This window comes from Tupaia chinensis, unplaced genomic scaffold, assembly GCF_000334495.1.
Source record: "Tupaia chinensis unplaced genomic scaffold, TupChi_1.0 Scaffold000442_1, whole genome shotgun sequence".
Taxonomy (NCBI): domain Eukaryota; kingdom Metazoa; phylum Chordata; class Mammalia; order Scandentia; family Tupaiidae; genus Tupaia; species Tupaia belangeri.
In genome coordinates this window covers 727217-741849 of record NW_006159947.1, presented here as the reverse complement: position 1 = coordinate 741849, position 14633 = coordinate 727217, and the positions used below count along the sequence as shown (strand labels likewise).

The following is a 14633-nucleotide window of genomic DNA, read 5'->3' as shown; positions in this document are numbered from 1 at the left end:
CTCAAAAAAAAAAAAAAAAAAGGATAGAAAATATCACTTATAATATTCAGAGAAAACATCAGATATCAATAAACAAACTTTATAAAATACTCATTCACTGAAAACTACAAAACCTACCTAAGAGAAATTATGGTAGACAAATGGAGAGATTATAGCTACTCTATGAATTGAAAGATTTGAGCCTCAAGTCAAACTCCAGGAGTGGTGTGTGTATATGTGTTACTTTAAGAATTAACAGTTTGAATAGAAAATTTGGAGGGGCTAGCAGGTGGCGTGGTGGTTAAGGGCGCTGGATTCCAACATGACTGACCATGGTTCAAGTCCTAGACCTGGCGGCTTGCTTTCTCACTGTCCTCCCCAGCCCCCTGCCTTGTTCTCACCCTGTCTCTCTCTGATAAAATTAAAAATAAATAGATAAGTTAGATAAAATTATTCTTAGAAAGAAACATTGCTCAAAACAAAAATAAAGAAAAAAAATATGGGAATGCAAAGGATCTAGAAGAGCCAAAATAATATTGAAAAAAGACAAAAGTTGGAGTGCTTACACTATCTAATTTCAAGACTTACATAGTTATAGTGCTGATAACCAAGATGGTGTATAGTATTGTGAAGATAAACGATTGGAATAAATATGGAGTCCAGAAATTGCTTCTCATAGTTCTATGTCAGTTTAAAGCAGGAAAGAAAAACCTTTTAAGAGGATGTCAGATGTGCTGATTGAAAGGGCAATACATGGGAACCAGCAGTTGGCATAATGGCTATGTCGCTGGACTCCCACATAGTCGACCGCGGTTCGCGTCCCGGACCCGGTGGCTTAAAACTCACGCCGGGCGCGTGTGCGTGCATGCCCACGATCCCTAGAGGAGAATGGAGGAGAAGGGATTGCGGCGTGACCATCCCCCCTGGGGGGTGATTTCTCACTTTCTGTCTCTATGTCTTTCTCTGTCTGTCTGGCAAGCGCACACGCCCTATAGCGAAAACCTCCCCCCCCCAAAAAAAAAAGAAAGGGCAATACAAAAATACATACATAAGGTATGATTCCTGCATGTGAGCTCGGATGACTCTGTAGTGACTAATATATACTTGTCTTTGGGGCAAAGGGATGGCTTGCAAAGGAGCATAAAGGATCTTTCTGGAGTTCTGGGTCTTGTTCTGAGTGGGACTTGCGAAAGTGTTTGTAGTTCTCAGAACTCATTAAAGGACAGTTCAAATTTGTTCATTTTGTTGTAAGTTATACTTAGGTTGAAAAAGAAAACCCTGTGATCATGGGCCAGATGAGGACCCCAAACAGGGGGAACCAGTGAGCCCCATTTAAAGAGGTGGCTGCTGCTCTATCCCAGCCACTTGTCACCATGGGGGAATTGAACCCCAAATTGCCTGACCTTCTGAGCCCCTCAGATGAGCCTGATGTAGTCATTGTTTTTCTTTCTTTTTTGCTCATAGATCTTTTATATTATTTACTATGTTATAATCATTGCTGTCATTTTTGGATACGTACAGTTACATTTATGTATATAATGAGAGATGTTGACATAGCTGTATGTTGTGAAATGATTAAATCAAGCTAATCAACCTATCGGTCACCTCCCGTACGCATTTTTTCCTGTGGCAAGAACATTTAAGAACTACTCTGTCAGCAGTTGTTGAGTGTACATTCATCCCTTAGTATCTGCAGGTGTTCGGTTCCAGGACCTCAGGTACCAAAATCTGCAGGTGCTCTCGTCCCTTATGTAAAATAGAGGAGCATTTGCATGTAACTCCTCCCATGTGCTTTGGATCATGTCTAGATGACTCACAATATGTAATATCTACTAAGCTGTACTTGTGTTGTAAAGAGTAGTTACACTGTGGGAACCAGCAGTTAGCGTAATGACTATGTCGCTGGACTCCCACGTAGTCGACCGCGGTTCACATCCCAGACCCGGTGGCTTAAAACCCACGCCGGGCGCGTGTGCGTGCGTGCCCAAGATCCCAAGAGGAGAATGGAGGAGAAGGGATTGCGGCGTGGCCATCCCCTCTGGGGGATGATTTCTTGCTTTCTGTCTCTCTGTCTCTCTCTGTCTGTCTGGCGAGCGCACGCGCCCTATAGTGAAGGACCTTTCAAAAAAAAAGAAAAGAAAAAAAGAAAAAAAAGAAAAAAGAGTAGTTACACTGTGTTCTTTAGGGAATAAGGAAAGGAAATCTCTCCTGTTCAGTACGGATGCAGTGATTGTAAACTAACTATGGAGCGTCTCAGCAACACGACGTTTTCCATCTCAGGTGGGCTGGTCGGTGGATGTCGAACCTGCAGATACAAAGGACCAGCTATCTAATGTACTGAGTTATCAGAAAAGTCATGACATCTTTTTGCATAGAAAAATGTAGAAAAATACGCTGTAACTTTTCCAACAACCCAATATTTTTTTTTTTTTGAGAGGTTTTTCCCTGTAGGGCGCATGCACTCAGCAGAAAGACAGAGAGAGACAGAGAGATAGAAAGCGGGAAATCAATCCCCAGGGGGGATGGCCACATCGCAATCCCTTCTCCTCCATTCTCCTTTTGGAATCTTGGGCACGCACGCACACGTGCCCAGTGTGAGTTTAAGCCACCGGGTCTGGGACTCAAACCGCGGTCGACTACATGGGAGTCCAGTGACATAGCCATTACGTTACCTCCTGGTCCCGCAACAACCCAATATTCTATCATTAGCTGCCATCACCATGTTGGACCATACATCCCCAGCACTCAGTCATCATGTCTAAACTGACCTTTTCATTTTCTTGTCTTATCACTTGACTTTAGTGGTACTGAACCTGATTTCTGTAGAAAACAAACAAAACCTAAGTATTTGCAATTGGGTGACTGTTTAATAGGATTTAGGATTAGAAGGAAATAAATGGAAAAAAAAAGAACTCTAGATGCTATTGAACAATCTTTTTTCTAAGTCAAATGAACGCAGATTTATAGCCCAGTCTTTCTGCTTTGGTTAATTTTGGGTATAGTTGATTGGAACAGCGTTCTTTGTTGAATTCTTATTAAAATGAAGCATGTGCTCATTTAATTTCTATTCCTTGTAATTTTGAGGAAGATTCTGCTAGGCACAGTTAGAGGTAGCAGCTAAATCCATGGCTTTTTCTCTGAGCTTCAAGCCCCGAGTACTCCATGTTCAATCGCAATCCCTTCTCCTCCATTCTCCTCTCGGGATCTTGGGTACGCACACACACGCTCCCTGCGTGAGTTCAAGCCACCGGGTCCAGGACGCAAACTGCGGTCGACTACGTGGGAGTCCAGCGACATAGCCATTACGCCAACTGCTGGTCCCCATAATTAGTTTTTAAACCTATAAAAGTTGTTTTGTTTGATGCTGTCATGTTAACTGGTCATTTCTTCACTTTGTACGGAAATAAAGTACGTCTTCATAGGAAGTAAAAAACTGTTCCTAAAAATGTCACTTTCTCTCTTTCTAGTTCTGAGAAATGGTGCTTGGGAAATTGTTCACTGGGAAAAGGTAGGCATTGATTTTTATTTTGTTTCAGGGGAAGAGATACATAGATGTGCTCTAGTAGATGTAATTTTTATATAAGCAAATAACACGAATTCCACTAATCTGAAAGCTATTTTGTAATCAATGTTGCAGATATGCAAGGAGTCTTCAGTTAAGTCATGGCCTTTTACTATAATTGCAATATTATAGAAAGGCTATTATTTTGAATAGCAACATCCAGAACTTTTTGTTCCTTTCATAGGATATTTTGATACTGTTTCCATAGATTTTATTTCACTGCGAACTGTTTTGTGTTGTACTTTTGTGCTTTAATCATCTGTCCTAGTAAAAAGAAAAGCTAGAATTCTGCTGTTAAACGTTTACGTATTTTACCTCAAATTCACATTTGAGACTAATCACAATTGCATATTGCTGAGTTCTTTGGGGGAGAAACAAGTCTTACAATATATAAACATCTTCTATTGAACTGGAAGTCAGTTCCATAACAGGAGAGGTTAGTTTATTCATGGACCTCTTGCAGGTAGCTAGTGAGTCGAGGCTTAATTTAATAAGTATTATCCAGGTGTGCGTTCTTTCCAGCGCCAGCTTTCAAAAGGTAAGCACTTGTTAGTGTACTTGCTGAATTCTTAAAGATTTACCCTCTGGTCATCTGCAAGTGCATAACTTTGTAACGTGGTAAAAGCCTTCCTGGAAGCCAGCCACTGTACCCAGGGGACTGCCTCGACACTAGACGGTTCATCTTACAGGGCAGTCTCCTGCTAGGACAATAGCTCCCATGCCCGTCATTATTCCCAGCCGTGCCCGTGGATGCTTTGCATCTCTGCAGAGAACAGGGCCCCTCTCAGTCAAAAATTAATTGCATTTTTGTTGCTTTCCAATCAGAGGCTAGACCAGACTGACATCTCCTCTTCTGGGTTGTTGAAAATGCACCCTCTCTCTTCTTCGGCCTTTGACATAAGAGTAACAAAGAGGAAAATACCTCGATCTTGCTTCGTTTGTTCTCACGATACTCGTCTGTTTTGTGGGAGAACAAAATTTGAAAAATAAAAGCTTAGAAACACTATCAAAATAAGTTTCTTTTATGTTCCTATCTAGCACTAACAGAGTTAAACACTTTAGAGAGAAGACAGGTAGAATATCAAGTATGAGAAATTGAATTTTATTATAAATGTATTTTGTGTACTAGGGTTGTCAGCGTAGTTATTTTAAACTCACATCATAACTCATTGATGTATCAATTTCTTCTTACTTAGACCACTTTGCCCAAAAAATTAAAGAGTCATAAAATCAGGAGAAAACTACAACTTCACTCCAAGATTAACCTTTAGATATCTTATTTTTCTAATAGACAATCATTATTTCAACATTGCACTAATCTGCCTGGATTATTTTAACTCTTTTTCAATTTTTGACAGATAAAAAATTAAATCACTATGATTACCCATTCTAGCATTTTTGGTTGTTTTGGAAACCAGGGCCACACTTAACCTGGGTCTTCCATTCTGAGATGGAGAGGGATAACATTTTAAGTGTTGCCAGAAGTCATCCCACCGAACTAAGGAAGATAGTTAATAATAATTATAATAGAATAATTCATTAAAATTAGTAAAAGTTCTTTTAGTGAAGAACTCAAGATAAATATTCAAAAATGTACACCATATTTGTATTGGCAATATCAGGTTAGAAAATATATTGGGGACCAGCAGATGGTGTAATGGTTACGTCACTGGACTGCCATGCAGTTGACCGTGGTTTGAGTCCTGGACCCAGTGGCTTAAAACTCAAGGCGAGCACATGGGCCGCCTTGTCCAAAATCCCAAGGGGAGAATGGAGGAGAAGAGATTACAATGGGGCCATCCCGCCTGGGGTTGGGTGATTTCTCACTTCTGTCTGTCTATTTCTCTCTGTGTGTCTCTCTGGTGAGTGCATGTGCCCTATAGCAAAAAAAAAAAAAATCTCTCTAAGAAAAAAAAAGAAAACAGTGAAAAAGGGGACTCATTCCCAGTTATGTGTGAGATGCTTACAAAGAAACTTAAATGTTGTATGTGACTTTTGTCAAGAAAGCATTAAAACTTCTAGGTGTCAAAGATTCCCATACATGTTCAAATATGTCATAGTCTTAGAAAAATTAAAGTATCATTTCCCAGCTATGCGTGTAATATAATCCCAGGGGAATTATTTTTTTTCTCAAAAGTTGACTAAAATGATTGATCTGATATTCAAGAATGAACACTTGAAGGGACCAGCAGTTGGCGTAATGGCTATGTCGCTGGACTCCCACATAGTCGACTGCGGTTCGAGTCCTGGACCCGGTGGCTTAAAACTCACGCGGGCGCATGTGCGTGTGTGCCCAAGATCCTGAGAGGAGAATGGAGGAGAAGGGATTGCGGCGTAGCCATCCCCCCTGGGGGGTGATTTCTCGCTTTCTGTCTCTCTGTCTGTCTCTGTCTTTCTGGCGAGCACACGCGCCCTGTAGCAGAAAACTCTCTAAAAAAAAAATATATATATATAGTATCGTGGAACAATGAGTAACAATGTGTAAGTATTAACTATGTGAGTAAAATGGAAACAAAAAGTTATTAGAATAGTGTAGATCTGTTATATAAATAGACTGATGAATAGAACAGCATGTAATAAGTTGGAATACTTAGAAGAGAATACAATACTCTGAAATAAAGCTCGTTCAATATTTGATAAAAGAGACAAATAGTTGGTAGGGCTAATCATGCTATCATAGGTTAGCAGTTTCAAGAAATAATGCTTGAATATTTTATGTATAAGTCACAGCAATGCTAAAATAATTTCTTACTGGCTGAAAGATTTATGTGTTAAAACATTTTTTAACAACATACAAATAAAGACTTTCATAAGTATTTGGAAAAGAATGTTGAGATCTATAGAATTTGACTACATAAGTTTTAAAACTCATACACAAAAAGATTACCACATATAAAGTTAGGTAGGCTAAATAAAATATTTGCACCAAATATGACCAAATAGGGGCCGGCAGTTGGCATAGTGGTTAAGGGCACTGGACTCCCTCATGGCCTACCACGGTTTGAGTCCTGGACCTGGCAGTTTGCTTTCTCACTTTCTCTCTCTCTCTCTATTTGGTTAAATTAAAATAAAAAACTAAATAAATTTAAATAAAATAATTCTTAAAAGAAAACAAGTATGACAAAATATTAAGATCATTGTTACAAAAATAAGAAATATAAACTGATAACAAGCTAGAAGAAGTAGCATAAGCAGCTAAATTCAGGATAATATGCAACCTAATAATGAGAGTTGCAAGTTCACTAACACTGAAGTCTCACTTGTTATCTACTCAATAAATAAAAACTTACTTGTATTTTAAGACTTTAATTTTTAGGACTATTTCCTCTGCATGCCATTGTGGAGTAGCAGTTTGGCTGTTCACACGTATTAAGAACCATGAAAAGGGCATGCTGAGACTTTATCCCGAGAAAATAATCATAAAGTGGGAGAAAACTTCTACGCGTATAAAAGTATTAGTTGTGCCCTGTTATAGTGAAAAGTGAACATCCGATAGGGAAAGCTTTTTCTAAGTAGATGACGACGTTCTACAGTCATATGTTTTATGAGTAGTGAAAGCTATCATGTCACCTTCCGTGACAACCAGACAGAATGTAGACTGGCCTACCTGTGTTTGTGCAGGCTGGATGCTGCTCAGCAAGCTGAGGCTATTGGGGAGATCTGGGTTCGGTTCCCCACCCATCCTGAAAAACAGGCACGGTGGCACATGCCTGTAGTCCCAGCTACTCAGGGGGCTGAAGCAGGAAGATCTCAAAATAGAAGGCTTGGTCTAAAAGCATATATACACACACAAACACACACACACGCACACACACGCATACACACACACAATTCATACTATTCATTCAACAGATAGTTCTTGAATGTGTGGGCCAAGCAGTGCACTCATAGCAACAAGCGGTTCCTCTGTCATAAAATATGTGAATAGCTGAAAGGGCAGGACTGTGTATGCCAAGATGCCAATTATGTAAACATGGCTTATTGAACGGGTCTGGGGCCAGCACTAAAGGAGGCTCCCTGGTTGGCTTAAGCAGGCTGTGGAGCACATCTTGTCTTCACCTATACAATAATTTGTGCGATTAAAGATAAAATCAATACACCAAAACCGAGAGTGTCATCCGCATGCCGAAGTAATAAGATAAACCTCAGTGCAAATGGCCTTTAATTCAGGGTTCTTGCTTTGTCTGCCTTTCTGAATGTGTGGTTACTGCGGTTGCTGCTTCATGGTTCTCCAAGGACCTCCAAAGTTACACAGCAGACATCTGGTCACCCACAGATGGGCAACTGCAGCTTTAGACACTGAGAGCTCCTCTTTCCAGCTAGTTCCTCTCTCCAGTTACTATTCTGAAGCCTTTCCCTGTCGCAAAAGGTTACGTTGCAGACACTTCATTTTAGAAGAAAATATTGCACTCACAAAGGGCTCCACGAAGACCTGCATCTCCAGTCTGAAATGCCAGCAGTTGGCTTCCGCTGCCTTACTTAATGGCAGGTTCTTTGCACTGAGGTGCAGCTGAGACTGTTAATAGGTTTTTGAGATATATACACAGGTGGAGGGTTTAGGCAGAGAATCTTAAATCTGTGCATTCTTCTGGCTGAGTGAGAAAGCAGAGCATGGCGGGTGTAGGCATACATAAAAGTCTGTCTGTAAATCTGCTTTAGTGCATGATGTTCTACCACAAAATCTGTTTCTTTGGCTGAAGACTTGGTAGCTCCAAAAATCCCTTAATGAACTTATGGGACCTAGAATTGGACAGTTTAATTTTTTTTTTTTGAGAGAGAGAGAGAGATTTTTGCTCTAGGGCACATACACTTACCAAAGAGACAGAGAGAGCCAGAGAGACAGAAAGTGAGAAATCACCCCCCAAAGGGGATGGCCTTGCTGCAATTCCTTCTCCTCTATTCTCCTCTCGGGATCTTGGGCATGCACGCACAGGCGCCGAGCATGAGTTTTAAATCGCCCAGTCCAGTTCTTGAACCACTGTCAACTGCATGGAAGTCCAGCAACATAACCATTATACCATCTGCTGGTCCTGACAGTTTGATTTTTAAATGCTTTATTACCGTTTGGTACTCTTAGCGTTTTGTATAATTCTCAATCATAGTAGCTAACGCCTTTGACATTAGAAGGCTGAAGATAGTGGACTAAAGCCCTTAGCTATTTCCTTAGCTTCAGCACTCCCGGGGCGAAACCTGCCTTTTCATGGTTTTCCTTCCACTGGAATATGTGACTGAAGCATTTTTGGATATTGACTGTCTCTTCTTAAGACCTTATTGGTCTGGAGGGGGAAAGCTTTAGGAGTTCAGAACCTAAATGAGAAGAGAAGCTGCGATGTCTTAAAAGCAATTCTTCTAAAACGTGGCATCGTAAGGAGAAAGAGAGTGGGTCCCTGCTGTCTTCATGGTAATGTAAAAAGAACTACTTCACATTTCACGAGCCTTTGTCTTTCCCAGACTGCTGGGGTGACTACATGACTCCATAGAAGGTGTTAATGCTTTCTTCAGATTAATAATCAAAAGTCCCTCTTGTCTCACAGTCAAGAAAGGTGTTGGAAAACAGTGCAATCTATTAGGGCTTTTCGGCAAGTCTTCCTGTTAGATTCTAGACAGATAGGATACTGATTTTATGAAGCATATAGTATAATTAAGGAGGAAACTTTAACACACAGGAGATGATTTTTTTTTTTTGAGAGAGGTTTTTGCCATAGGGCACATGCGCTCACCAGACAGACACAGAGAGAGACAGCGAGAAATCACCCCCCATGGGGGATGGCCATTCCGCAGTCCCTTCTCCTCCATTCTCCTCTCGGGATCTTGGGCATGCACCCACACGCGCCCAGCGTGAGTTTTAAGCCCCTGGGTCTGGGACTCAAACCACGGTCGCCTACATGGGAGTCCAGTGACATAGCCATTACACTAACTGCTGGTCCCCACACACAGGAGATGATTAAAGAACACTTAAATGCTAACCTGGATCGCATTTTCTCAAGTCCCAGGGTGGCAGAGAATTTATTTATGTATGTAAGCACATAAACACACACATATTTTTTAAAGTTTATTTATTTATTTATTTATTTATTTACATGAGTTTTGTCCTAGAAAGACACACAGAGAGAGAAAGCAAGCGCCAGACCTTGGACTCTAACTGTGGTCGGCCATGTGGGAATTCCAGCATCTTAACCACTATATTACCTGCTGGCCCAAGAATTTATATTTCAGGATCTGGCCATGAAAGTACTATCATAACACATTAGTTTAAAGGCTAAATTACATTTATACCTGCAGTTTCTTATCTTTCCCGTTTTTCTCTTTTTAGAGATGAGAGTGTTTGATCCTAAGGTTCCGGGCAGTTTGACCATTTCAAGTAGTCCACATCTCAGGTTTCAACTGAAATCAATCACTTTTCAGTCAAAGTGTCTAGAGCTTCCCTTCCTGTAACCAGCACATAAACCACAGATGAGAAAACACCTGCCCTTCCTAACGCCACACCTGCTCACACCACCTGGCCTAACCTGTTCTTCCTGCTCCATGAAGGAGAACTCACTCATGACCAGTCACCACAAATTCTATTATTTCTCATCGTGAACACCTTGCAGGACCCTGTACTCTCCATCCCCCAATAACGTGTTATCTCAGAATTCAAGAAAAGGTAGGGGGAGAAAAAGAACAAAAAGGCTAGGGACCAGCAGTTAGCGTAATGGCTATGTCACTGAACTCCCATGTAGCCGACCATGGTTCGAGTCCCAGCCCTGGTGGCTTAAACTCAGCTGGGCGCTTGTGCGCACGTGCCCAAGATCCCGAGAGGAGAATGGAGGAGAAGGGATTGCGATGTGGCCATCCCCCTTGGGGAGTGATTTATCGCTTTCTCTCTCTCCGTCTTTCTGGCAAGCGCACACACCCTATAGCAAAAACCTCTCCAAATAAAAAGAACAAAAAGGCTCTACCTAAGAAGGCTTCTGAACCTCCATTGAGCATTGAAACTTATTTGGGGGCTCATTTGGCTACTAAGAGAGAAGGCAGCCGGTACGGTCTAATGGGAGTGGCTGGGCGGCTTCAGGGCAGCAGGTTGTCATTCGGTTGGAGCGGATTGTTTGCCAACAGCTCTGACAAGTCTGTCACTTCAGTCACTTCTAACACTTTCTGGCCATCGTGTGTCCTTTATATTGTTTCGTGCCTTGCTCAGAAAAACATTAACAGGAAGTAAAATAGAGAGTAAGCTGTTTATTTCCAATTCGAAATGCAGTGGTGGTTTGACTCAGTCTACATGTGCAAAATCAAGCCTGCCAGACAGAGGTGGGTTTGAGTCCATGCAAATAACGTAGAATCTTAGACTCAATTTTCTTCCACTAAATTGTGAACTGTAGGGCTCTTAGGGTCACCGTGAGAAGTAATAATCAAATATGCAGTGGTTTCTCCAGTTATGTTGAGATTTCCTTCAGGAGGGTAAAGATTTCAATGGGTCAGGACCAGCAATTAGCGTAATGGCTATGGACTCCCATGTAGTCAACGGCGGTTCAAGTCCCGGATCCGGTGGCTTAAACTCATGCCGGGTGCGTGTGCGTGCGTGCCCAAGATCCCGAGAGGAGAATGGCGGAGAAGGGATTGTGGTGTGGCCATCTGCCCTGCGGGGGTGATTTCTCGCTTTCTGTCTTTCTCCATTTTTCTGTGAGTGAATGTGCCCTATAGCAGAAACCTCTCAAAAAATAAATTAATTATTTAAAAAGGGTCAATTCCTTCTTTTTATTTTTATGTCAAAAAGAGAGAAGGTGCGAAGTTGAGATGTCAGTAGGTAGAATGAACAGATTCATTTTATTGAGAAGAGTTACCTCGCTGGTCAGAAGACACGGTGTCTATTTTTAAAACGATCCCTCCCCACCATGGCTTCACGCTTAGATCATTTTATACCATTTTGTGAAGATCAGTGGTTCTCGTCTGCCATTAACCATTTTTACTGTATTCTTAATCCAACAGGCTGTTTATTTGTAACTACGTTTCAATGCATGTAATTAACCAATTCCCAGTTTTCTTTCAGGTAAATGTTGGAGATATAGTTATAATAAAAGGCAAAGACTTTATACCTGCTGACACTGTCCTTCTTTCATCAAGGTAGAGATGGCTACTGATGCTCAAACAGTGTAGAGGATGGTTTCTCTACCCTGCATTGACCTTGCGATTCCTCCAAGGAAATAAGGAATAAACGAAGAATTTGAAACCTCTCTAGTGATTTTGAAATAAGCATTGAAAACGGTGATTGGACCTAACAGGGCTTTTTCATGTTTGCCATAGAGAATAAGTGATAGATACATTCACAACTGACTGTGAAGAGTCTACTGTCTTTCTGGATGTGTCCAGATTCTTTTATATGGACCACTAACTCTGCGAAGACTTCCTGTTATTCATTTTCTATAATACATGGATTGGGTTCTATCGATGTTGTCTTTCCGTCCCGTTCATCATAAGTCCCTTTATGATGCACTCAGATATTGCTACAAAGGTTTTTTGATCCTTCTGGGGAAATGGTACAAGAAAATGGAAGATTCCATGTCCTCATGCCTTTTGAAATGCCATACTCTTCCAGCAACAAAAGTAGACTTTGTTCCTACTTTTTAGTTCCTTCTGTGACTGAATTTAGATCATTTTTTTTTATTTCACTCATATTTAAGACAGCTGCAAATTAGTATTCGGAACATATGGGCACTGTTACCCTTTAAAGAATGTGGTTTTTATAAAAATGGTTTTGGGCTTAAAAGCTGTGAAATGAGTCCTAATAGAAATGAATAAGAAATGGTTTTCATATTTTAGAGGTTGTTTATCATCATTTCCTTGGACAGTTTTATTTGTAAAAATTCACATATAAATATGGACGGTGTCTTTTTTTTCAAAATCTATTTAATCAGGTCATTACTTAAAGTGATTATTCACAAGTTAATGGAACTTAAGTGAACAAGTGAGAATTACCTTGATATTTAAGCAATAAGTCTATAGGCAATTGAAGTAACTACTGTAGTTATATTTCTATATTTTGTAGTAGACCTCATTTTGTGTCATGCTCCTATAGAATTTGGTCTTAAGAAAAATTAATAAGAATCTTTTATTTATTTTTTTTTTTTGAGAGAGATTTTTGCTCTAAGGCACATATGCTTGCCATAGAGACAGATAGAGAGACAGAAAGCAAGAAATCACCCCCCAGGATGGATGGCCATGCCACAATCCTTTCTCCTCCATTCTCCTCTTGGGCTCTTAGGCATGCACACACATGCGCCCGATGTGAGTTCTAAGTTGTTGGATCTGGGACTTGAACCACGGTTCCCTACGTGGGAGTCAGAGATGGAACCATTATGCCATCTGCTGGTCCTGATAAGAATCTTTTTGAATGAACCTTTCTCTTCTTAGTTTCTTTTGATTATAACTTTATCAGGGTACGTTTCTAAAACAGAAGCAAAGCCAACTGTTTGCACTTACCCATGTGAGGCTGAGTTTGAGGGTGTCTGTGGTCACTAGCTTCAGTTCTTCGTAATACCAGGTATTGGGGACAGCTGTGCTTGGGAGACAGAAAACCAGCATTCTTATCCCAGCTTGGTCATTTTGAACAAGCAACTTTTTCAGGCCTTGATTTTACATCTTTTACATTGAGGAAGACAGATTAAATGACCACATTTTTGATTCCCCAGTTCTGCTTTTGCTTAAATTGAGGCGCTGTACAAGTACCTACCAGAATGATATGCCTCTGGTGGTACTAAGCTTGATAAATGTTTTGGATAATTGTCCATCTGAATATCATCTCTCTTAAGAAAGTTCCAAACAATAGTAACAATACTTTCTAGCAAGTTAAGAAAGTATTCATGTTTTCCTGATTAAAATTTTAGAGATGTTAAGATGAAGAGAACCAGAGATGAATTTGAATTTGAATTCCAAAATTTATTTTTATATGCTCAAAAATGGCAAGGTAATGTTTTGACCTTATACGTAACCTAGGTTGAAAAATGTTTAAATAGTTGCCTCTATCCACTCCCAAAACTGCCCAGCAAGCTCTGTGTTTGTATTCCTTTCTTTTTTTTTTTTTGTTTTTTTAGAGGTTTTTTTGCTATAGGGCACGTGCGCTTGCCAGGCAGACAGAGAGACAGAGAGACAGAATGCGAGAAATCACCCCCCAGGGGGGATGGCCACTCCGCAATCCCTTCTCCTCCATTCTCCTCTCGGGATCTTGGGCACGCATGCACACGCGCCCGGCGTGAGTTTTAAGCCACCGGGTCTGGGACACGAACCATGGTCGACTACGTGGGAGTCCAGCGACATAGCCATTACACTAACTGCTGGTTCCCTGTGTTTGTATTTCTTCAACTTTAGAGCAGTTTTATGGTGTTGGTTATCTAAACATTGAAAACATTTATTGCTGGCTATCAATACTGGTAGATCAAACAGTTTCAGATATATTTTTTTTAAGTCTTGCCACAGAGTGCATACACTCCCCAGAGAGACAGAGGCAGTGAGAGAGGAAGTGAGAAATCACCCACCAGAGACATGGCCATGCTGCAGTCCCTTCTTCTCCATTCTCTTCCTGAGATTTTGGGCACGCACGCATATGCACCCAGCATGAATTTCAAGTCAATGGGTCCAGGACCCAAACTCTCATTGGCCATGTGGGAGTCCAGAGCCTTAACCACCATGCCACCTCTGGCCCCTCTATAATCTTAATTTAGCATCCACAGTGATTAATTTCTTTCAAATGTTATTATATCTTAGAAGATGATCTGTTTTATTGTTTTATCCAGTAGAGGTTAAGGTGTAATATCAAGTTTGTGCTGTTAGACAATTCTATCCGAGCAGCAGAATGCTACCTTTCAGTTGGTTGTTCGTTTCTCAAAGAGTTTTTTTGTATTTCCTAACTCTTTTGTACCTATATAACCTTAATAAATAGGTAGTCGTTTTTAATCACAATTTAAGAGAAAGATATTTTGATGTTAAGTCTTATTTTTAGACACTTTAGCTGACCACTATGCAGGTTTGAGATACACCTGCCTTCATCCTGCACTGCCCACTGTAAAAATAAATACCCGGTGATTTCCACCTGCAAGTGAGCACCGTTTCACAGGAA

At 40.7% G+C, this 14633-nt stretch overlaps 1 protein-coding gene across 4 annotated transcripts in view; it reads left to right on the top strand.

Annotated features, from left to right (window-relative positions):
• The window catches only part of ATP8A1 (ATPase phospholipid transporting 8A1), a 281662-nt gene that overhangs the window by 76574 nt on the left and 190455 nt on the right, over window positions 1-14633 (top strand). For 2 of the 4 annotated variants that reach the window (XM_014590424.2, XM_014590422.2), the window contains exons 6-7: window positions 3447-3487; window positions 11571-11644. In XM_014590424.2, coding sequence (XP_014445910.1) covers window positions 3447-3487; window positions 11571-11644 — 115 coding nt within the window. The remainder of the gene's footprint in view (window positions 1-3446; window positions 3488-11570; window positions 11645-14633) is intronic. The other 2 variants (XM_014590421.2, XM_027774490.1) reach the window with 1 other exon arrangement.